General features: G+C 43.3%; 1 protein-coding gene across 2 annotated transcripts in view; it reads left to right on the top strand.

Moving 5' to 3' along the window:
- Positions 1-25,379, top strand: part of SVOP (SV2 related protein) — a 750,499-nt gene that overhangs the window by 45,768 nt on the left and 679,352 nt on the right. For both annotated transcript variants that reach the window (XM_069619446.1, XM_069619445.1), the window contains exon 2: positions 17,355-17,411. In XM_069619446.1, coding sequence (XP_069475547.1) covers positions 17,355-17,411 — 57 coding nt within the window. The remainder of the gene's footprint in view (positions 1-17,354; positions 17,412-25,379) is intronic.

A 25,379-nucleotide genomic window follows, 5' to 3' on the forward strand; every position in this document is an offset into this window, starting at 1 on the left:
GTAACACTGCTCAGGGTTCTTAACACTTTCTCGGAGATGCTGGTGTTTACTCCATGCCGGTAAGGTACTTTTTGGGCTTCTGTAGGCCGTTATTTGCATGTCAGGCATGGCTTGTGATCAGCTCCGGTTTACGGCAAATAGCGGTCTGGTTGGTCAGAATAGCCCGTAGCGGTAAGCGATGCCGGTAATCCATTACCGGCATCGTTTTTACCTTACCCCCAAGCTCGGAATGATCATCTCTGACTCTGCCCTCTTTCCCCATTCAAACAAAGGGTGAGCGCATTCGTGGAAGTGCTTGTTAAGTGCTTTTTCGCTGTCCTGCGCTGTCCAGGCTCTAGTTCTCTGCAAGAAGAAACTAACTGGTATGGCTGTGTGACTGTGATCATATCATCCTCCAACGCTTACGGATTTTTTCATTGAAAGCTGCCTTCAGTATTCAAATTGGTCATGTTTTCCTTTACTTCCTAGGTATTATATTGCCTTTTTTTTTTTAGCACATTTGTGTTAAACACTCTGACTCTGCCCATACCCCCAGAAGCCCCATTTAAACAGAAGTTGCATGCATTCGCGTGCGCGGATTTGTGGAAGTGCTTGTGAAGTGCTGTTTCGCTGTCCCGCGCGGTCCAGGATCTAGTGCTCTGCAAGAGGAAACAAACTGGTATGGCTGTGCGACTGTGAACATATCATCCTCCAATGCTTAGGGACTTTTGCATTGAAAGCTGCCTTCAGTATTCTAATTGGTCATGTTTTCCTTTACTTCCTAGGTATTATATTGCCGTTTTTTTAGCACACACTCTGACTCCGCCCACCTCCCCCAGAAACCCCATTCAAACAGCGGGCGCGCACATTTGCGGAAGTGCTTGTGAAGTGCTGTTTCGCTGTTTAGCAGTGCAGCGGCAGGCAATATCATATTCAAAATAGTTGTTGTCCTCCTGACTAGCAGCAAAACAACTATTGCTTATTTTTATTTTGTAGCTTAACCAATAGAAACAAAATTTGCAATAACTTGATCAAATCCACACCACAATGCCGACTGGCATATACACTCTGAAAACTACAATGCCACCACCGAAAGAGATTAGCAAATTGGTAATCTAACCGAAGCGAACTCCGCTACGTGCGTCCCAGTCTCGCTAGGAGCAATACCATCACTGCGCAAACCTGCATGCAATCTCTAACTTCTGATATTCAAAGCATTTGCTCCCCCGATTCTTCCATCCCTGCACAATCCGTCCTGGCGAAAAGCTGTCTAGTAAAAGCCCCCTCTGTCCATTCCAACGTTAAACCATCGAACACAGACTCATCTCTAATCGACCTCTCCATGCCGCCTGACTCCTTAATGGTGACAGGTTTCATAGCACGCTACCCGATGTGGCTCGACCCACAACCTCCGTCCCTTCCCTTACAACTTTGCCTCAGATTAAAATTAACTTTGAAATCAACAACGCAGATAGATTTACTGAAACTAACAATGTAGCACAAATTCATAGCAAATGTTTTAAGCCTGCTGCCTCTGTGTACTCTGCAAACACCATCAATAACCAACCCAGTATCATCCCACAATCGGACGCTCAGTTTCACTGTGATGCGACAAACACATTGCCCGTACCACATAAAACTCCTGATCCTTCAATTCCATCTTTGCCTGCAGTTATAACTGCCCAATCACCTCTTTCCTCACCTCCCCATCCATGCTCTACAAACCTCTCCCAATCACCCATCATGTTTGCGCACTGTTCTCATAACTTGTCCACACTCTCAATCTCCTTTGCAAATCCTACTCTGAGGAAACAAACAACCTTCCTACGGTCTCAGCAATCTATTTCTTCTTGGACCACCATGGCCCCTTTTGTAGATCTGATACTAACTGCCATGAATGCTGCCCTCCTATTACTAACAAAGCTGTTCGAGAGCATGGACTATAAAATTAACTTGCAGACGTCTTTGATTTTACAACTTCTGCAACGTGAACCTACCATTCATACTGAGTTCTCTTCTAAGAACCTCTCATCTGTAAAGGACGATCCGCCTGGTTCACTCTTGAACAAAGCCCCTTCACCTCGATCCGCACAGGAGAAAGCCAACTCTGCTGTCACTCTAATACATTCTGAGACGATTCATACGCCCTCCAAGGCCCCAGCATTAGAACAGCCTTCTTTGGTGCAGATTTCAGATAAACCAGCTTTCACCATATTTACAAAAAGGAAACGAAAATCAGTGAAACCCTCACAGACTTTCAAAAAATATGAAAGCTAGTACTTCTCAAACGCAAACCAGTGCAAGACATTTCATCCATTCATTGCCCCTACCGAAGAAACAGATAGAAATAGCTAAATCTGCCATCACCAAAAAATATGCGACCATAGCTCAAACCAAAAAAGTCATGAACAAAAAGGGCTCAACTGATGATCTGCAATATGAGCCGCTTTAGGAACTCTTGCTAGAAGTTGAGCATCAGAAGAAGTGAGTCCCTTTGCCTATATTAGATGTCGAATTAATTCTATCTCTTGCACCTGTTGCCCCTCCTGCACAGCCCCCTTTGGCTTGTGGAAACAATTTCCTAACGCTAGAACAAAGGCGTGCAGAGATTGCTGAATCGGTCACTATGTATATTTATTCATCACAGGATGGGTATAACGATCCTAATGAAAGATCAATGCCTCACTCTCTTAAGGCCCAAAATATGTAATCAAATTCAACCTCAAAAAACATAATGTTCAACAACCAACTGAATACTAAAAGAGTCACTCTTTCATCTAAACATGATCAAAATATTGGGCCGCTAACACACTACCACCATCTGACAATCCAATGTAGAGCTAGCCCCTATTCGACCTATGACCTAAACAGAGCCAGTATTTGAAAATGTTCTGCGATATCCCAAGTCTATCGTCATCTGACATGCATCAAGTAGAATTCTTGAGAGACACAGACGTATCCATTGCAAGACTTTGGATACAATCTGGAATAATCTTCAATGCTTTATGGCAAGCTAGGGCTCCATTGTTTGACTTGAGATTCCTCCTCACCCAGGAGCTCCCCTTCGACAAACACATCGGATCCAAATCAATTGACAAAACTACTTATTCCAGGAGAGCAACTCCATCGCTCCCATTTTTGAAAATCACGTACACACAAGGACCCCCCCCCCACTTTTCACGACAAATAGAGCCCACCAAGAGAGGTCAGGACTACTCACAGAATTACTACTCACTGAACCAGAAATAACAATCCAAGACAGATCATTCTCAGTGCTATAACTTAGCCAGTTGGAACACCCAAGATAACGTTTTCATCCAAAACAATAGCATTGATAAATGTCTATCGGAATCATGTTGGTTTAAAGCCGGTGAACTGGATAACCCAGCCCTTTAAGATGAGTAGCAATTACCCTGGAGATGGACAGGGATGCAGATTTCTATTCATACATCAATAATCAAAATGACTCAGATAGTTGGTAAAAGGAAAACTGTTTTAATATCAATTATCTAAAACACTGAGTACAACGAACATCAATGAATACGCTCGATCCTCTTACTCAATGCATGCTAGAAAAACCTGAAATTTTATACACAAAACTCATCATCAATGACGTTAACCTACGTATTTACTAACGTCATCCTACGTGGCAAACTAGAAAAACCTATGAGTATGGGTGATTGGCTCTGAGTGAACATCTAAATATACAATCCATACTAATCTAAAAAAGTGTGAATATGTGATTGGTTACTTAACATCAGGTGGGGCATCTAAGCCCTCTCCTAAAAATTACCACTATGAACGTCATTAAATGTACGAAATCCCATTGGTTTACACAACTATGACCCCTAATTACACGGTCTTCTACAATTGGTTGGCACTCTAACCTCTGTCAGTACTTTTCCACTTATGTCTAGCAGCATGTAGGGTGGCCTCCTGGTGCTGTTGAGCTAGCTTTAACCATTGCTTCCCACCAATCAGTATATCAATCCATCATCACCTCAGTGGCCTACTGTCAATTAGGCTTTGAAGTTCGGCCTTGAGAGTGTTCTTAGCTCTGAGAAACTCAGGGAGTGAAAGCACGCTCTGCCCTCGTGCGTAGGTTTGACCATCTTGTTCGTCCAACTTCATCTTTCCACGTGACTGGAGACCATGGAGCTTCTAGTGCTTTTTAATACAATTTTCTAATAGACCTCTGATGTCTTCCTTGTTTTGTTCAGGCCTTCTGAACAAGAGTTCTGTTCTTTCACACGATTTGTATCCAATGTCTGTTTATTCCAGTTTGATAAGACATTGGGCATCATTACGAGTCCGGCGTTAACCAAGGCGGTAAAACCACCTGGTTAACGCCGGACTCGTATTACCATTCCGCCTCCGTGATTCCCGGAATTACCGGGGCATTACAACCCCGGTTTTCCGGGAATCACGGAGGCGGAATGGTGTAAATCCCCATTGCCATTGAGTCCTATGGGACTCGATGGAAATGGGGATCATGGAAACACCGGCAGCATCTCGTAATGCTGCCAGTGTTTCCTCGTCCGCCTGCATGCGGGAGGTGTTAAACCCGCCAGGTCAGACCTGGCGGGAACATCACCTACCGCCTGCAGGGGTCGGACTCAGGCGGTCCGGAAACAAAGGTGGCGGCGGGTTTACCGCCGCCGTTATTTCCGGACCGCCTGGGTCGTAATGAGGCCCATTGGCTTCTTTGGCTCATCCAGCCTTGTCTGCTGAGTTTCATTTTGTAATTAAATTTGCTTTTTAACTGCGACACTCTGGAAATTAGGCTTTCTCTGCTTTCTAGGTAAAGTCCAGCACTGCTATAATGCGTAGTGGAAACATCCATCCTTTACTTGTCCATATGCATATATATATATATATATATATATATATATATATATATATATATATATATATATATATATATATATATATATATAGGCGCTTGCTGCAATCTATTTACTAAAAAGCTAGCCTCAATATTACTTTGTCTGCTTGCATTTCCTTTGCATCTGTACATGTGTAACATAGCTTGATGTCTTCATCTGTTCTGTGGCATAAGCTTCTTCACCTTGATCCCAAGATGTCACTTATCCTTGATGCCTTATAGAATAACTACATTCTCTGGGCTCTGCAACTCTTCTAAGCATGTCAGTTCAGCTCTGTGTGACATTTACTTAGTGATGGTTGGCGACAGTTGGTGACATCAACATTCTTCCTTACCATTTATTTGCTCTGCTTCTTCAGGAATCTCATTTAAACAACCATCATATTTTCTCGTATGCAGGTATGGTTTCCTCAATGGGAATCTTGCCTCTACGTTTCCTTTTGGCTTTTGTCATTTCAACTGCTGCGTGTATGTCACATACTCTGGTTTCCAACATACAGGCAATAGGGGCGGAACAGTTGAGGTGGGGGTACTTGGCTCCTCCTCTACACTTCCCCCTCTGGGCGATTCATCGACCACTCTCACATCATCCTTCACATCTAGGCATTCAGGTCTGAAGAAAAGCTTCTTTGGGATCCATATCTTTATTGCAACCTTCAGACATCCTGCTGTTTTCACATGCTCATCCTTGTTCCATATTATGAGCATGCATTGTCCATTTGGACTGCAATAGATCCATCTTCCTACATACTTCTTTTGATTCTTTGGATACAGGAAATGTGTCCCCTCTGGAGCATGAATACTGGCCTTCACAAAGCCTCTGATTTCTTCATCCGTCAGCTTTCCATCCTGGTTCGACATTGATCATGATCTTCATCCCTATGGCTTTCTTTGCTGTCTTCTTGCATTGCGAGATTATCAACTTGATCACACAAAATCCAAGTAATATCATCACTATCAGGGCTCCAAGGAACTTGAAAATGTCTGTCATCCATTGTGCAACCCAAGAAAAGAGCGATCCAAACCAACTGTCATCAGCAATGTCTTCAACTTCCTCTATCATCTGACCATGGAGCTTCGTCAGCATGTCTATGGCCTCTGTCAAGGTTCCATTATCGTCATCATGAGAAGGTATAAATGTGCAACATGAGTCTCCAATTTTTGCACAAACACCTCCATCCATAGCTGTATTCATATCCAAGACATATCTGTTCTGGAGAGTCATTAGTCTTATGGCTCTCATCTCTTCTCTGATTGCATTGAATCCCTTTATAGTTGTGTTTATCATCTGTAGCAATTTCCATCTGGTAATCTGCAGCCATTTGGTATTTGCTCCAACCTGGATTCTCGGCATGAAAATTTAGGTGAATACTGATGAGGTCTGGCTGAACAGCCCGTGCTTATATGGAATAGCATCAAAAGCTTCAATAGATTTTGCTGAAAAATAGTTCTTTCTCGTCATCCTCTTCATCAGCTCCACAGATCTCTTCTTGGTCAGGTGAGCATCTGCTTTTGGAAAACTGTCAATGTGTAAGTCACTTTTTGGAATCACCAGTGCTGGAACATGGACATTCACTAATGAACATCGTCCTCCCCAATCCTTGGGTAGCCTCATGTACGCCCTGGATCCACAAGCCCAATAATGATCCATGATCACTGTTGTTCCATGTATCATTCCTGGTACATCAAAGATTCAACCACATTTCTGATTTTCTCCAACTTTTCTTGTTGTCATTATTTCTGAAGCACAGCTTTGAACTTTCCAGAGGCACTATCTGCAAGGGTCCTCCTCTGTCTTCGACCCAAGTCAGTAGCTTAGCAGGTCTTGGCCATAATGGCTTATAGCCATTCTGTACGATGTCAATGGCAGGTTTGTAACAACCAATGACCACACAGGCTCTGCAAATTACCACTCCTTCTTCCCATCCATCTGGTGATAACACTGATCCCCAGATCTGCATTTGGCCTCTGTTCTTCCATCTATGAATTTCTTCTGCAGATTTTCCTGGACTGTCCAGTTTTTTGTTTGCCTCCCATCTAATTCCAGCACCTTTCACTCAAGGCTTCTCGTATCTTATCACATGATTCTTAGTATGGGCTCTGTTTTTTGTCTTTGTATCTTGTATGTAGTCATCTTCGTCTGGATCTGTCCATTCAGTTGCCCATTTGAGGTAGGCAACTGGGCCCATGATCTGGCCTCTTGTTTTGCAAAGTGCTATGTGCGAAAGACAATGAGCTGTCTGCACTACCTGTGCAGGTTCACCTTATATCAACCATTTCTCCTGCCTGCCTTGCCACACCTGTTTTATGCGTCCAAAAAGAGTCACTAAGACACTTCTTGCATGTGAAAGATTGTTAGTGACATTTTTCTCAAAGTCAGGTAATTTATCATCTTTCTTTGGGACAGGAATAACTACATAGCGCCTTGGCTGCCCAGTAGTTGCCACGATTGTACCTTCCTTCTGCTCAGGAAGATTCACAGGAATCTTAGCTCCATGTACATCAATGTAGCACGATGTGCATACTGTGAGTGAAAGCAGTATGATTATGAACAAAATTAAAGTGTAAATAATACACAGATATGGTATTTTGCAGCATCGATTTTGTGGACAACATGGATGTCTCACTGCATCTGGCATAATGATGTTACTACTAACACTTCCCATCTTTATTGCCTAAAGAAGGAAAAAGTAACTTTAATACAGCAGCATTATGTCCTACTTCTGGAAGGTGCTATCCTGGCTTGGCAACTTATCCTCGATCAGCTGTCTGCTTACTGGATACCACAAACAAACTCTCAATGTATCTCTGGAACCAGTCTTTAACCAGACGAAATGCGGATGCCTCTCCAGCAAGAAGAAAACTGACTTCAGAAAGTCTAAATAAGTTTAACGACATATACTATTTCCCAGTCGATTCCTCGAATCGATCTTAGACCAGATGACATGATCAATTTCTTCCAGCATGAATCAAAGGTTCTGTCTGATCAGTCAACCTCTCGATCTGTCCCTTGAAGGAAATTTTCATTCTGATCTCTGAGTTCTCTCGGAATAGGTACTCACTTGTGACATACCTCTCAAGATTTTGTTTAATGCTGCATTGTTTCTCTGATCCCTTAGGAATGTATGCACATTAGTGTGTTTTCCAACAAGATGCAAGTATTCTTCAATCAGACGATAGAAGTCCACACTGACCAGTCTGTGGACGTCATCAGCTGATAGGGGCATTTGTCCTTTCCCCACTATACTCTGGAAGCTGCAGAACTTGTTTGATGATTGCTGTAAGCAACCTCCTTACGATTGGACCATTTTTAGGATCTTGCAGAAAAACATAAACACTAGTAGTTCTCCCCACAATTGCAGGGTATTGGCGCAATATAAAGAGAATAACTTCGAATATAATCCGTGAAACGTTGTCATTTGGAATCACCATAGGCAAATCCAAACAGGAACTCAGTAAGAAATGAATCAGGGTACTGCACCCTCTTCCAATTGTTGAAAATGAGCCCACGACTTGGCATATTCTTCTTCTTATCAAGGCTTAAGCATGCCTCAGTCCAAAGTCAACAAGCTCTTGTGGCCTTAAGAACAAAAGATCTTCCCTTAACCCTGAAATGTCTGCACAGAGTGTTTGAATCAGCTTCCCTTAACTCTTTTATAAGTTGCCAAAAGAGTGTCCCGAACTAAGCCACAGTCCAATGAAATCTTTTCTTTTACTCGACAACCTCTGCATCCTTCTTACTCATCATAGATCTTGTCTGTATTTGCTGAGTTTCTATCCCGATGCTTGCTTCCGAGGGGTGCGGGGGTGAAGGGGTCTCTCCAGCATAGATTTTTACATCACCTAGAAAAGTGCAAGCGCATCTGCCTTGCACTCTGACTACAGATGGCGTGACATCTTCCACAATGAAAGGGCCGTTAAATCTGGGCTTGTGCCACTTCCTTGTGAAATCGCGGATTAGGACCGCATCTCCGGGAAATAGTTTGGGAAGACATAATTCTTGAACGCTACTTGTTGAAGCATCTCCTTCTGTGCTCTGTACTGCCCCACACCCTTTTCGCCGTAGCTGACCTGACATGACAGAGATACTTGAAGTCATACACATAAGATAGTCACATAGCTCCATTCCTAACAGTTCAGATGTAGGCTGAGCATCACTTCTAACTCTGGATGGAGGCTTGAGGGGTGTCCTCATCCGTCTCCCTGTCACTATCTCATGGGGGGTGAGATGGTGGTCCGAACCTGGCTGGTTCCTCAATGCATATAATGCCAGTGGTAGGCAATGCAACTACCCTTTCTTCAAGGTAAGCTTCAACTTGTGGCCCATTTAAGCATTGGCCAGACCATCCCACAGCTTGATAGAAGTAAATACTAAGCCTGTTTAACATTTTTAAATTGTAATCTCTCACTGTGTTTAAACTGTTTAATTCTATTTTAAATCGCTTTTACCTGCAATTCTATTTTTAACCAAATTTCTTCGAAATCTGCTTGTGTTAGAGCCTCATCACAGCACTCGTGTTGGAGTTTGTTGTTTGAGTACACTTACTATTTCCTTTACCGTTACCACTGCGATTTGAAGTTGTGACTCGGTCGCTGCATGCATGTGGTTTTCTTCAAAGAAACTACAACTCCCTGAGAGCTTGTAGTTCTTGACGCCCATTTCCCTACAAACCCTGCGCGAACGCACAGGCGCGGATGGGAGGTCTGTGGCAGTCCGTGGGCAGAGAGGGCGGATAGGCGTGCAGTAAGTTAATTCCTGTATTTGTTTGCTCTATTCCATATTCCTGAAATGCATTTAACCTATAACTAAGGGCAGTGAGTAATTTCTACCTTGCTGTTTGGAGTCTGGATAGATCCTTGTGATTTTCTACACATGGCTAATCTGCCTCTAACCGAGACTAGTAACTTAGAAGTGACCTCAGATGGGTGTCCTCCCATTATGGATCACACTAAACAGGGACTTCCCAAACATCCACTGATTAACAAGAAACTGACATTAGTGCTGCTAAATACCAGATCTTTGGTAAAACATATGGTTGACATCCATGATTTCGTCCTTGAACACAATGTGGACATCATGAGCGTTACTGATACTTGGCTTAGCGATGCACATGGTCCCACCATTGAACAAGTGACACCCCCGGCTATGCTTTTTTTGGGAAATAACGAGAGGTGGGCACCAGAGGTGGTGTGGCAGTTATATGTAAAAAGGAATTGGGTATCTATCAAAGTAAAATGGAATGTGTGGGCTGCAATCTCCTTCACATTAAGCTACTTGCTGACATCAATCACAGCATTAACTTGATCCTGATCTATCACCCTCCAGGCGAATGCCCCAATTTTAATGATGACATTGTGAACACTATCACACCGTTGTTGACCACTAACTCTGCTGTGGTCATTTTGGGTGACTTTAACCTATGGAAGGGTCATGCTAAGGACAGTAAAGGCATTGACCTTGAAAAATCCTTAAATGACCACCATATACTTATTCATAACAATGAACCGACACATATAAAAGGTCATATCTTGGATTGGGTGGGAAGTGGAAATATTTTAATTGACAATGTAATTACTACGCCATGTCCCTGGTCGGATCATTTCTCCATCCATTTCCAACTGACACTTCCTATCACCCATCCCAGGAAACATGAACCTATGCATGAATTGCTTGAAAGGAACATGAAGCTGGTTATGCCTCCTATTCTCTCAGCATGCTTGCAGAGGATAATGAAAACTACTAAAGACTCAGATAGTCCGGAAGCACTTATTAGTACTTATCAGACCTTCCAGGATTTTGCGGCATGAAATGGCAAATTTTGCGGCACAAACCTTTATTTATTGCGGCATTTTTGCGGGACATTTTGCATTAACTGGAGGGTGTAAGATTGCCACATTGCAGGAAATAGGCAGAGTGCAAGGCTACAAGAGAGCCAGGGTATCATTATTATGTATCTTTTGTATTAATTTAATAGGAAGAGTCCCAGATGTCTCTGGCTTGGCAGAACAGTGTTTGATTTGGCTACATTTCTGGTTTAATGTTCATGCCTATTTAATAGTATTAACTAAATCTCAGATTTCTGGCCCACCGCATCACTGCTTCCTCTGCTCTCTTGTGCAGCGCTTCCTCCTCTGACCCACTGCTATCCCTCGGCGTTCTTGCCTATCACTTCACATCTCACCCATCACTCTCCCTCTCTCTCATAGTTTAACCATTTTTTTATTTTTTTTAAATGTAGATTTTGACCCAGTTCCTCAAATAATGGGGCATTTAAAAAAAGAATGGAGAATATGCTATTTTTAGACAACCCATTTTGGAAATGAGCAGGTCACCTCATTCTCAAAGGTGACCGGCGCATTTCCACAGGCTTCAGCTGTAGCGCAAATTGTGGGTTGTTTGACCGAAGTGTAATTATTTGCGGCGGAATTGACCGTAGTCAATTTTGCTGCGAATTGATTTGCACTTCAACCAAACAACCCAAAATGTACCTTTCACCACCACCCCACCGCCTCCCCTACTTAACTGCTTGGTTGCTGCTGCTTCCCCTGCAACCCTGCGGTGCCAGATTCGTCCCTCTAACATCCGACTCCGCAGGGTCCCTTTTTCGTTATTTTCTTTTTTTTCTGTCCCTGCCTCCAATTTTGAGGAAAAAGGGGAAAACACTTCTGCAACCACCCTAGACCAAAAATACTGAACATGGGGAGCGGGTGACACCCCCGCAAAACATGTTCAGTATTTATAAAAATCGATCGAATAGTACTGGATGAAATTGGTCAAATTGTAACATTCGATAGATTTTTGTAATCAAAATGGGCAGTACTTTGAATAGAATCGCTCTCCCGACAGTGTTCTGCAAGCTCCCAGCACCTTTCAAAATGCGACCCAAAAAATGCATTTTTATCCTGTTTGACGAACAGAAATGCAAGCGACTCAGCAGCGCTTCATACCTTAAAAGAAATGCATGACATGGTCAGGAAAGACCCTGTCATGCAGTGGCAGCCCCACATCCCATGCGCGTATGGTTGCCTACAATTTCTGAACATTTAAAAAGGCATCTTGCTTGGTAATGAGGGATGCGCTTTTAAATTGACAGAAACGCCACTTTATTTGATGTAGGAGATGAAAAAGGCCATCTGAATGGGCGCGCATATAAAATGTGCCCATTCATGTGTCCCTTGTGAATTGGGCTGCACTTTTTTGGGGCGCAAGTGATTTCATTTCTCGTGTAAAAAAAAACAAAAGTTGAGAACCTGTCACCCTGAGTATTATTTTTTTTAAAACAGTAATTTTTGCAGATTACAATAAAAAAAAGTAAAAAAAAAATGTATTTAAAGATGCTGTTTTTGCACAAAACGGCCGTTTTTGCAGCGTTTTGCGCAAAACAGCCGTTTTTGCGGGATCGCAAAATCGCTATAAACTGGAGGGTCTGATTTATAATGACCAAATCTTAAAAATGCTAGATCAGGTTGCACCATTAAAAGTTAGAAAGGTCAGAGATACTCCAAAGCATCCCAGATGGTTTACCCCAGCACTAGCAGAATTGAAAACAGTTAAACGACAGGCAGAACATACCTGGCAAAAAGACAATACCCCAGAAAATTTAGTAATTTTGAAAATTAAGGCTAAGGAATATAAGACCAAAATTGTGGAAGCTAAGCATAACTTCTACAACAATCAAATTACTAATGCTGAGAATCAAACCAAAGAGCTTTTTAGTCTCCTGAGATCCTGGGAAAAGCCTGCCAGTATAAACCCGGTCATTAAACCCATAAGAGACGACTGTAAAAAAGGTACAAAAAGCCTTTGCCGACAAATTAAAAACGGCCCAAAATAAAATCCTGCAAGAATTAGCCAAAATAACCCATAGTGCTACTTTTAGTTAACCCAATCATGACAGCACTGAGGAGACACAGTCTAAATCTAAAATTACATCTAAATCCTTAATCGAGGGAGAACAATCACCTCAACAATCCCAAGCTAAGTTTAATTTCAAAGAACATACTACTACAGATATTTGTAATATCATGCGAGCCTACAAGTTGCCCAGGTGAACTTTTACCATCCAAAACCATATTAGAACACAAAGACATGTTTGCCCCTTTTCTCTTTCGTTTTGTAAGCTCCTCTTTTCATACCAATCACATTCCCTCATCTATAACAAATGTAGTAGTCATTCCTTTGTTTTGCCTTTGGTCTAGGCCCTAACGATGCTGCAAACCTTAGACCAATTACAAATACCCTTTTTTTCCTAAAGCTTGTGGATAAAGTAGCCACGCTACAATTGCAGGCACATGTGGCAGAAAGAAATATCTTTCATAAAAAACAATCAGGGTTCCACAGCTTTCATGGCACTGAGAGTGCCTTGTTGGATTTGCAGACGCACATGCTATCTGGGTTGGAATCTGGCAAGTCGGGGCTGCTGATGTTACTTGACCTATCGGCAGCCTTTGACTTGCTAGATCACAGGATTCTGCTAGATCGCATGTCTACTATTGGAGGTCTCTCAGAGGAGGCAATAACTTGGCTCAAGTCATTTCTTGAGGGGCGTAGCTCCCGAGTACACTGGGGTGAGAGTGACTCCGACATTGAGATTACCATCTGTGGAGTCCCTCAGGGGCTTGCCTTTCCCCCCGGCTCTTTAATATTTACATTATCCCATTATGCAGGGATCCTGAGGATTCAGACCACTTCTTTTGCATTTATGCATACGATTTTCAGTTGGCACTGGAGGTTGGTGGAGACCACAGTAAGGACCAACAAAACCTAGATCGGGTCTATCAAATGGTGAAAAGCTGGATGACAACTAATTGGCTCTGCCATAACGCCACCAAGACAGAGCTAATGTTATACTGTCCCAAACAAGCTAGAGAGAAGTTGGGCTCCCAGTATAACTGTTTTTTGGTTGATGGATGTCAAATATCAGTGGTACTCAAGGTTAAGACCTTGTGCACCTATTTGGAGGCCAGCGTAGACAACAAGGCCCATGTTGACGCTATTTTGAAAAGCACTAACATCTGAAAGTGCTACATCAAGTGGCCCCGCTGGTTTCAGAGGAAAACCTTAAGAAACTAGTCTGGCCCGTAATACTGCCTAGATTGGACTACTGTAACGCCCTTTTGTGAGGAGCAAAGAAAGTAGATCTACAAAGACTCAAAAAGATTCAAAACGCCACGGTACGCATCGTATTCCAGATGAAGCGGCTAGTGCCCACATCCGTAGCCAGGAGGAGTCTCCACTGGCTGCCAGTTTCAGCTAGAATATAATTCAGGCTTCTGACAACTTGTCATAAATGCGTCTATGGTGATGCACCTATATATCTTAAGAACAGGCTGAAGCTATATACGCCTAGTAGATCTCTTCGCTCAGCTAAAACCTGCTCACTACAAGTAGATCGAGTGAAAAGAGCTTGTGGCAATGGCCGCACTATTCATGTGCAGACCGCACAAGCCTGGAACGCCCTCTCGGCGCTTCTACATAATACATCCAATCTTCTGATCTTCCGGAAATAGTTGAAGACCGTTCTTTTTTCATAAACTTCTGATCCAGCTACCTGGCTGAACTTGATAGGGCCCTACTTTCTTTCTTCATGGCGCCTGGATGCCTTCGGGCTTTGGCGCCTTACAAATAAAATGACATAACATAACAACTTGGCTATCCTTTCTTTTAGCAAGCCGTTGAGCCGTTCACAGATCCCATTTCCTTGTGGATGATAGGCCGAAGAAAACTTGTGCTTTATACCAAGCAGCAAGCTGATCTGCTCAAATGTTTGATTCACAAAATGAGGGCCATTATCTGACCTCATTACTTCACATACTCCCCATCTAGAAAACACTTCTCGCACTAAGGATTTTGCTGCACAGGTAGAGTCTGGGTGTGTACATGGACCAGCCTCAATCCATCATGAAAAGGGACAAACTACTATAATCATGTATAGATATCCATTACATACTTGCAGCATGTCGACCTAGTTAATATGCAAATGCTGAAATGTGCCAGTGGGTCTCGGAATAACTTCCCTGTGTGCAGTGTATGCCCAGCTATAAATTATTGACACACGATGCAGTTCACTACATAGAAGATGCAGTTCACTACATAGAACACAACATGCTCTAACAAATTTGGTACGATCCAATCCTCTGCAATAGTTGCAGCGAGGTTCTCTCTAGTTGTGTGCGCAGGGTAGTGCAGCTGTTCCAGCGCCACCCTTAATAAGGTTACAGGCATCACTGGTTTACCAGTGCTGTCATGTTGCCACAATGCTTCAGAGGGGTTTAAAGAACACCCTCTTCACGTCCACAAATCCTTGTGTCTTTGAGAAATTACTATATCCTTCAGACACGTTCATCATTACAACTTCTCATTTACATCGGGCATATCAAATGTCATAACATTTTCTGAACATGCAGCAAGTTTGGCTTCATCATCTGCTGCTTGGGTTCCACCTGAGATAAAGTATGCCCTTTTTAGTGTGTGCTGCGCATTTAATGACTGTGATGGCTACTGGGAGTTGCAAAGCCTTAATAAGCCTGTCCAATAAGGCGGCATGTTGCACTGGGTGCCATCTGCTCAGAGGTAGCACCTCCTTTTCCAACATGCTAACCCTGCATGTACCATTGACGGCACATAGGCGGAGTCGCTGTACACTGTTACTTCCTGGTCTGCATGATTCTCGAGCGCGACAATCAGCACCACTAACTCTGCAGCCTGTGCTGAATAATGAGACGGTAGTCGAGCACTTACCATCTTCTGAAACTCCCCATTGGCCGTGTGCTTTATTACAACGGCACCTGTGTATCTCTGTCCATCATTCTGATCGATCCTTGAAGAACCATCAATAAAAACACATTTCCTCCTGCCAAAGCATTTTATTTTATCCTGAGGATTTCATCATAGAACTCTTCATAGTTCGAACAGTCATCCACATGCTCATCATCTGCCAGTGGTTCAGCTACAAACATGGCAGGATTCACTATTCTGCATCAAACTATTTTGATTGCTGGATTCGATATGACTACTTCATAGGCAGAAGCCCTTTGAGAGGTCAACGTGCCTTTTGGTTTCTCTAAAATGCCAAACAGTGCATGTTCACCAAATAACGTTATGGAACACCCCATCACTATGCTTGCAGCTTTCTCTATAGCAAGCACGGCTGCTGCCAAAGATTGTTTGCATGGAAAATGACCTCTCATCACCGGGTCTAAAATCCCACTGTAATATGCAAGGGGCTTGTACCCCAATGTGGTTCTCTTTGTAAGGACTGCTGTCATAACACTGCTGTCCATGTGCGAAAACAAAAATAATTCCTCAGCATAATTAGAAATCCCTAAAACTGGAGCTGTGCAAATTGCTTTTTTCAACTCATCAAACCTTTCCTCAGTCCACACAATTTTCTCATGCGTTGCCTGTGCTTTCTGTAAAACCTGCAATAAAGGCCTTATGTATAAATTGTATTCAAAGACCCATGCTGTGACATAATTACATAGACCCACAAATCTTTGCATGTGTTTTATCGTGTGCAGCTTTGTGGTCTTCAAAATAGCCTCAGCTCTCTCAGGAGTAACCTTCTTTCCTTCATGTGAAATCAATTGGCCTGTGTACAACACCTCCTGTTGACAATACTGTAACTTCTCTTTGTCAACCTTATAACCTTTGTTAGCAAGTATAATCATCAGCTGAACAAAATCGCGTCTGCACTCTTCCTCTGAAGTGCTGCGAACTAAAATGTTATCTACGTATTGCAACATAACACTTCCTAAATCAATATTGCTTAAGTCCATCTGGAGGACACCATTGAAAATCGATGGAGACTCACAATACCCTTGAGGTAATCTCGTGCTTTTTAACCTAGTCTGTCTGAACGTAAATTACATCAGATCCTGCAAGTGTTTGCGCAATAGGATTGAGGAAAATGCATTTTTCAAATCAATCACAGTGAAATATCGTGCTTCAACAGGTATATTACATAAGATTGCAGCAGGATTAGGAACTAGAGGGAACTCGGTCTCTACAATCTGGTTTATCGGCCTCAAATCTTGAATTAGCCTCCACGCCCCTTACCCTTTTTTCACAGGATAAACCGCTGTATTACAGGGTGACTCTGGCATCACTAAAATACCCTGATACATCATGGCAGAAACTGTCTTAAAAATACCTTCATCTGCCTCTCGAGACATAGGCTACTGTCGTGCTCGAGTTAAAATTGCTCCTGGTTTCAATTTAATCTTTAGTTCTCCAAACCCCTTCTAAAGGTCTACGTCATAGGGGCCTGTGGTCCACAATAAAATTGGCACTTTTGCCATATCTACATCAAAATACTCAGGATGAGTTCTTCCATGGTGTTCGACAATTATCCCACTTCTGACACCAAAATTGTGACCTTTGCGCGCTATAGGAACTATAATTAGACTCACTGAGACTGAAAGTAGGTTAACGTGGTAATGCAACAACCTTTATTAACAGTTTATTTTCTGTTCTTTCTTTATCTTTTAGGAAAAAGGATACGTCTTGTCTTTTGATGACTGTTCTGGGCATCAGGAAGATCACCAGGTAAGTCTCTCTTTACGTAGGTTTCCTCGTGCTTATCAGACTTTGCATTAGATTCCCTTTTCTTGCATGGTGTCTATGCAGTTCATGTTTTTATTTCCATTCTTTTGGTCATTTCACAAATAACACTTCTCTCTTCTTGAGACCTTCCCCTTACAGTCTTTAATCTCTGTTCTGTTATCTTTGATACCTCCTCTTCTTCTTTCACTTATACAGTCTTATGTACATGCCTCAAATCAACTTCCCGTGGACTTGCTAGCACACACACATTTGTTGTTGTAAACTGTCTTTGTATTGTCTTTCACTTCCCCAGTTCATTCTTCCTCAGGCACATACCTTTGTCTTCCCTTGTCGTTGACCAGCTGCTTCCGCTACTGTGTTCCGAAATTACCTCGGCCCAGCGGGGACGGATCAGCTGTCCAATCGTACGCGGCTCTTCCCCTCAGCAGGCCCAGCGAATGCGTCGCAGTGGATCGGCGTCGGCTCCGCCTCCCTCCTCAAACACGCTTCTCCGCGACTTGCCTGATGCCGGCGTTGCGTGCTTCACAACTTCTAGCCCCAACTAGTGATATTACAGCGCTTCCTTCGCTTCAGACATTGGTTTCCTCAGACACGGAATGCCAACGTCTTCCTCCCTCTCAGCACAGTGTTTACTTACTCGGCAACGGATTTTCTCGGCACAATCACTTTGCCGTAAATCTCTGCTTCTCACCGGCAACTGATCCGACAGATCGTCGTTCACATTTTTTTCACATAACTGTACAGCGACTTTCAACGATCGCTCGCATTAACAGTATTTAACTTAGCGCAATGGTGCAACACGTTTGTTTCTTCTGATGAAACTGACTCGCTTTCTTTTTCTCCGCATTCAACTTCAGTAAGCCCATTGATAACCGTCACCACTCGATTCCTCCGCTCCTGTCTCCTGGCAACATAATCAAAACAAACAAGCTCATAATTTGTAGACACAGACCTCCATTTACATACAAGCTAGTCCCTGATTGGTCCAGTGACTTGTCAATTACTCTCCTCCTTCTGTTAGATTGTTTAACCCTTCATATGGTCTGCCTGCCTGGTATTGACAGAGCCTGTGCCAGCTGGTGACCTCTTGTGTGTTTTTATCCCAGTTTTATCACACGCCCCCTTACCCTTTTTTCACAGGATAAACCGCTGTATTACAGGGTGACTCTGGCATCACTAAAATACCCTGATCCATCATGGCAGAAATTGTCTTAAAAATACCTTCATCTGCCTCTCAAGACATAGGCTACTGTCGTGCTCGAGGTAAAATTGCTCCTGGTTTCAATTTAATCTTTACTTCTCCAACCCCCTTCAAAAGGTCTACGTCATAGGGGCCTGTGGTCCACAATAAAATTGGCACTTTTGCCATATCTACATCAAAATACTCAGGATGTTTTTGTGCTAACATCATTTTCTGAGGAACTTCTCGTTTGATTTCTCTCACCCAATAAGTAATGCTCATGTCAAATATGACTTTGTCATCAGACGGATGATCTCCAAATAGATCCTCATCAGTGACGTCAGTCAATCTGTAACCTTCCCCGATGGCAATTACTGTACACCATCATCTGCCCTCATCATCATTCCCATCAAGCAAAGCCATTTCACCTCACACTATGGCTGCTTGTAGATCTAAGGGAAAAACTTGGGTCTAAACAAACGGGTCTAAACAAAAATTCATCAGGTATTCTCATAGTTTTGCCTACCAAGCCTGGTAGCCTGGTAACTATGTCAATAGAATGCATACTCCATAATAAAAAACCTCTGGTTTTAAAGGTTCTAAAGGCGTTGCCCGCATGGCCATTTGTCCTGCAAATGCTATAATACATTTGCTCACGTTTAAATATTGCATTCCTGGTGTTGAACACACTATGCCTTCATCAGTAAACGGAATTGTCATGTTTAACTTTGTCATTAGATCTCGACCCGATATGTTAACAGGTGTCTGCGTTGAATGTAGCAATGGCACCAACATGTTACATTCTATAGAGACTGGTAATTCTTCAGTGAAAGGAACTCTACTTGTAGCTCCTGTAAAAGCTGGGTATTCATGGCATTTCCAGACATCAAAGATTTCCCCTCTCGTATACATGAGCGCGTTGCACCTGTGTCTACTAAAAACGGAAATGATTTGCCTACTATACTGACGTCTACCCTTGGTACCTCATGAGGATTTGGGGTCACGGATAGCATTGAACACATCAGGTCTCCCAGTGAGCTGTACTATTGTGGGTACAGCCTCATTCCGTTACCTGTAAAAGGATTCCCTCCATCGACAGTCATTTGCTACGGGTCTCTAGGTTCAAATTTCTTCTGATACGTTCTTTAAAACACAGGCCAGGGCATATTCTATTATTGTGGCCTCTCTCACAATACCTCTATTGCTTGGCCACACTCAAGTCAATATCTATTCACTATATACATATAGCACTCTTATTCTCACTTTATGTTTATCCTGCTTCCCTCCTTTACTCACTTTTTTTCTTCACTCATCACCCATATGTTTTGCCAACTCTCTCAGTTTTTACTCACCACTCGCATTTTTGTCTTCCGACTCTCGGGATTGTATGCCTCGTTTAGCACCTCTTCAACCTTCTATTTCATCAGCTTCTCATAGACGTGGGAGGGGATACTGTGGAAACCAGGGGACCCGTCACACTGCGCTTGCAAGCTTTTTCAAATTACACTAACCACTAGCTATGGGGAGCTTCACGTCCTTTCAGCCAAATGGAAATGTTTGTTCCCTATTGCCGGGACTCTAAAGTTTACTTATGTTGATGGATCTGAACCATCCTCTGCTACCAACTGAACTGGATAAACCAGCCCTTTAAGATGAGTAGCAATTACCCTGGAGATGGACGGGATGCAGATTTTTATTCATACATCAATTATCAAAATGACTCAGATAGTTGGTAAAAGGAAAACTGTTTTAATATCAATTATCTAAAACAGGGAGTACAATGAACATCAACGAATTCGCTCGATCCTCTGCCTCAATACATTCTAGAAAAACCTGAGATTTTATACCCAAAACTTGTCATCAATGACGTTAACCTACGTATTTACTAACGTCATCCTATGTGGCAAACTACAAAAACCTATGAGTGTGGGTGATTGGCTCTGAGTGAACATCTAAGTATACGATCCATACTAATCTAAAAAAGTGTGAATATGTGATTGGTTACTTAACATCAGGTGGGGCAACTAAGTCCTCCTCTAAAAATGACCACTATGAACGTCACTAAATGTACGAAGTCCTATTGGCTTACACAACTATAGGACCCCTAATTACACGGTGCTCTACAATTGGATGGCACTCTAACCTCCGTCAGTACTTTTCCACCTACGTCTAGCAGCATGCAGGCTGGCCATCCAGGTGCTGGTGAGCTCGCTTTAACCATTGCTTCCCACTAATTAGCATATCAATCCATCATCACCTCAGTGGTCTACTGTCAATTAGGCTTTGAAGCTCGGCCTTCAGAGTGTTCTTAGCTGTGAGAAATTCAGGGAGTGAAAGCACGCTCTGCCCTCGTGTGTATGTGTGACCATTTTGTTTGTCCAACTTCATCCTTCCACGTGACCATGGAATCGAGCTTCTAGTGATTTTTAATACTATTTTTTAATAGACCTCTGATGTCTTTCTTGTTTTGTTCATGCCTTCTGAACAGGAGTTCTGTTCTTTCACACAATTTGTATCCAATGTCAGTTTACTCCAGTTTGATAAGACATTGGCTTCTTTTACTCATTCAGCATTGTCTGCTGAGTTTCATTTTGTAATTCAATTTTCTTTTCAACTGCGACACTCTGGAAATTAGGCTTTCTCTGCCTTCTTACTAAAGTCCAGCACTGCTATAATGCGTAGTGGAAACATCCATCCTTTACTTGTCCACATGCATATATATATATATTGGCGCTTGCCGCAATCTATTCACTAAAAAGCTAGCCTTAAGATTACTTTGTCTGCTTGCATTTCTTTTGCATCTGTACACGTGTAACATAGCTTGATGTCTTCATCTGTTCCTTGGCATAAGCTTCTTCACCTTGATCCCAAGATGTCACTTATCCGTGATACTTTCTTGATGTCTTATAGAATATCTGCATTCTCTGTGCTCTGCATCTCTTCTAAGCACGTCGGTTCAGCTATGTGTGACGTTTACTTAGTGACTGTTGGAGACAGTTGGTGACATCACCATTCACTGCCTTGCCACACCCTATCTAGTTCAAAGAATCTCCCTCCACACCTCCTCCAGACCTACCAGAGCTGCCTATACCAACATAATTACTGTCCCCTTCACCCGCAGAGTGCGGGCGGGCGGTTCCAGCTTCCCCAACATGGTAGCTACCTACTGGAACTCCCTCCCCCATTTCATTAGGATGATTGACTCCCACACAACCTTCAGGAAAGCTATCAAAACAAGGCTTTTTGTTTCACAATGCTTGTAGGCCTCGTGCTGTCTATACACTTTACACTCATGTATGCCTTCTGCTGTTCTCTGTTAATCTTGTAACTGTAACATTGCTCTCTGTATCAAGCTTTCTATGCTGAGGCCGCATTCGTGTAACCTTGAATCAAGCCTTCTTAAGTTGTCTCATAGCGCCTTGATGCCCGCGGGCAGCAGTGCGCTCTACAAATTAAAAATAAATTAAAAAGATTTTTAAATCTTCCTTACCATTTATTTGCTCTGCTTCTTCAGGAATCTCATTTAAACAACCATCATATTTTCTGGTATGCAGGTATGGTTTCCTCAATGGTAATCTTACCTCTAGGATTCCTTTTGGCCTTTGTCGTTTCAACTGCTCTGTGTATGTCACATACTCTGGTTTCCAACATACAGGCAATAGGGGCGGAACGGTTGAGGTGGGGGTACTTGGCTCCTACTCTACAATGGACACATTCTTCCAAGACTTGGAAGATACCTTAAACCTCATCACCAGTGGTCAAAGTGAGCGGGAGCATTTGGGAGCGGTGCTCCTATACCTTTTTTAATTATGATTTACAGCTCCTATACTTTTATTTTAAAATGAAACCGTTCCGGAATGATTTCGTTTTAAAATAAAAGTGTAAGAATGAGTTGAAAGGTGCACTTTCAGTGCACTGCACTGAATGTTCCCTTAAACAGCAGGTGCATGTGTTTGGGGGTTTGTATTGTGCGTGGAGGGGTTTGGTGAAGGGGTTTGTGAGGAGTGGGGGCAGGCCAGCAGGGAACATAGTTCCACTTCTTCTTTTTGTACACTTTGACCACTGCTCATCACAAATGATACATCAATAGTACACACCATCTTAGTTGGCGATTTGAAAATGCATTGCATCTCAAAAACAATTGCTGCAAAATCGACCCTTGTATGATGCTGTTCCTCCCTAATGGCCAACAGACAGTTTGTCATGTTAAATGGAGCCTTCACAGACAACATACCTCCATATAGCACCTGGAAAAGACTCCAGCAAGAAGCTATCATTGACTATATATACATTGACAGAGTGTCATGGTCATGAAGTCAGGGGCACAGGCATGCAGGGGTCGCATGCACAGGAGACCTGGGTGGGCACTGTCCTAGCGCCTTTGGCGCCAGGCTCATGAACAAAAGTAAACAAGAACATCCATTTAACACCAAAAAGCTTTTATTATGGGCATAGCACTTCAGATGCATTAACCTTGAACATTCCATCCATTAAGCAGGATGCATTTACCTTGAACATTCCATCCATTAAGCAGCCCCCATTGTATTCTTGGTTGTGGCTGTTAATGGATTGCCTTCACACGTGCTCACTTTCTAGGAGTGCAAACAAAGGGGGGTCTGGGAATCTCTCTACCAGCACGAACACAGCCCAATGACCTGTTCATGGGTGAATAACCCCTGGGAGAGACTCTACCAAGTCTTTAGCTCACTGTCCTTTTCACAGAGAAGAAATTTCCCCGCATATCAGCCTTTGTCCTGTCCTGGGGCAGTCCAGCGCCGAAATGCTAGGCAATTCTCCTCTGAACAAGAGTACCATCAGTAACCCCATACACGTGTTTCAGCCTTGTTGGGCATCATCAGTGAGGTGAAACTGTTGCCTCTCTAAGAACAGTGAGCAAGGGGTCCACGTCTGGATTGCCCTGTTAACTTAGGGTGAAACCCAAAGTTAATGTATGCAAACAAAGGGGGGTCTGGGAATCTCTCTACCAGCACGAACACAGCCCAATGACTTGTTCTTGGGTGAATAACCCCTGGCAGAGACTCTACCAAGTCTTTAGCTCACTGTCCTTTTCACAGAGAAGAAATTTACCCGCATATCAGCCTTTGTCCTGCCCTGGGGCAGTCCAGCGCCAAAATGCTAGGCAATTCTCCTCTGAACAAGAGTACCATCAGTAACCCCATACACGTGTTTCAGCCTTGTTGGGCATCATCAGTGAGGTCAAACTGTTGCCTCTCTAAGAACGGTGAGCAAGGAGTGGTAGGGTGTGGCTGGTAAGCCGGCCCTAATGGGCGTGCCCACGATCTCAGCTATATGAGCTGTCCCGATTCTCAAGACAGTTGCTTCGAGTTATTCTGCACTTACAAGCAGCGTAACGCTCACCATCGCCTGAGGTCAGACTTACCTTTGAAGATCCTGCTTCCTGGATATCCTGCTTCCTGCCAGCATACTTACCAACTGGGGGAAGCTGTTCTTACCTGTACATCTTTTCGGCGAACCAAGTATTCATCTTTACACTTTCCGGAACGCAGAAATCTTCATCTTGGCACCGCAGCACGACATGCTCCATCGTCGACAGCAGCTCCTGCAAGGAAAAACAGAAGACAAGGTTAGACATCGAAAAAACAGTCAGTTTAAGGTTGCACTTCTCCATACTTCGTGCTTTTCCTTAAACCATCACTCACCTGCTGTCGAACCTTGCGGTAGCATCCATCTTCCATCTGGCCGCGTCTTGCGTCTCACAGCTGCATTGAGGCCGCATTTGCATCTAAGGGAAGAAAACAGAAGAGAGACGTTACTGCGGGCATAAATAGTAGTAACATATAAAGACATTAAACAGAACGAACAGCATCACAGAGCTCAAGAAAGACTTACCAATCATAATGAGAAGCATAGTCGCAGCTGGACTGGCCTAATCCTTATCAGGTATCAGTGAAGGAACTAGATCACATTCGACGCGCCCCTGCCAGAAGTAGCAGGACGGAGAGCTTATCTTCCATAATTCACAGGTGAGCTTTATGGGCCGACATATGCTCATAGAAACCGTACTTTGGGGTGAAGGGTTCGAGAGGTACAACAATCACAGATTGCGCACTCACACACTGTCATCTCCACGCAGGAGCAGTAGCACCACATACCACTGCTCACAGCTTTTCTACTGAGGGAAAGGCCTGAAGGGGGTGATTCGATTTCAGGGAGGGCTGCAACCGTGCCCCAATGCCTCCGCAGATACCACGTGAACGTAACACAGAGATTTGTTTGCAATTGCTGAATGCTTTCTTTCAAATAAAACCTCAAAAGCAAATAAAACCTCACAAGCTCCTCTCACTGTCCTGGAGCTGGCGCCCATCTGGAACTACATTAAAATCGCATTGTTACAATGGCAGCCTCACTCTAGCCGGAGGTAAAAATTGGCTTTGCTGGACCCCCAAACTATTGAAAGATCTAAATGACCACATTCTGAAAGTAATGTATTCTGAAGACCTTTACGTTGCGGCCTTACAGACTTTATGTTAGATCTCTCTGCCCTTCCAGTCTGTTAGCTGGGAAAGAAAGCACAGCGTCGCCAGTTGCTCACCGGCACATCCGCGATCAAAGCCTTCAGCGCAAAACAAAGGTGTATCCTAGCAGTCGAGTACTTCACTTACCCCGGATGCAGCACGGTGCCTGGAAGGTAGCCTGGCAACGCTGGCGTCCTCTACACTACAGGAGCACTCGTCCTGCTGTGACGGTATCACGCAAACCAAGTCACGTGATACCGTCTTCATAAGCTC

The sequence above is a fragment of the Ambystoma mexicanum genome, chromosome 10 (assembly GCF_040938575.1).
Source record: "Ambystoma mexicanum isolate Mex_15411 chromosome 10, UKY_AmexF1_1, whole genome shotgun sequence".
Classification (NCBI taxonomy): Eukaryota; Metazoa; Chordata; class Amphibia; order Caudata; family Ambystomatidae; genus Ambystoma; species Ambystoma mexicanum.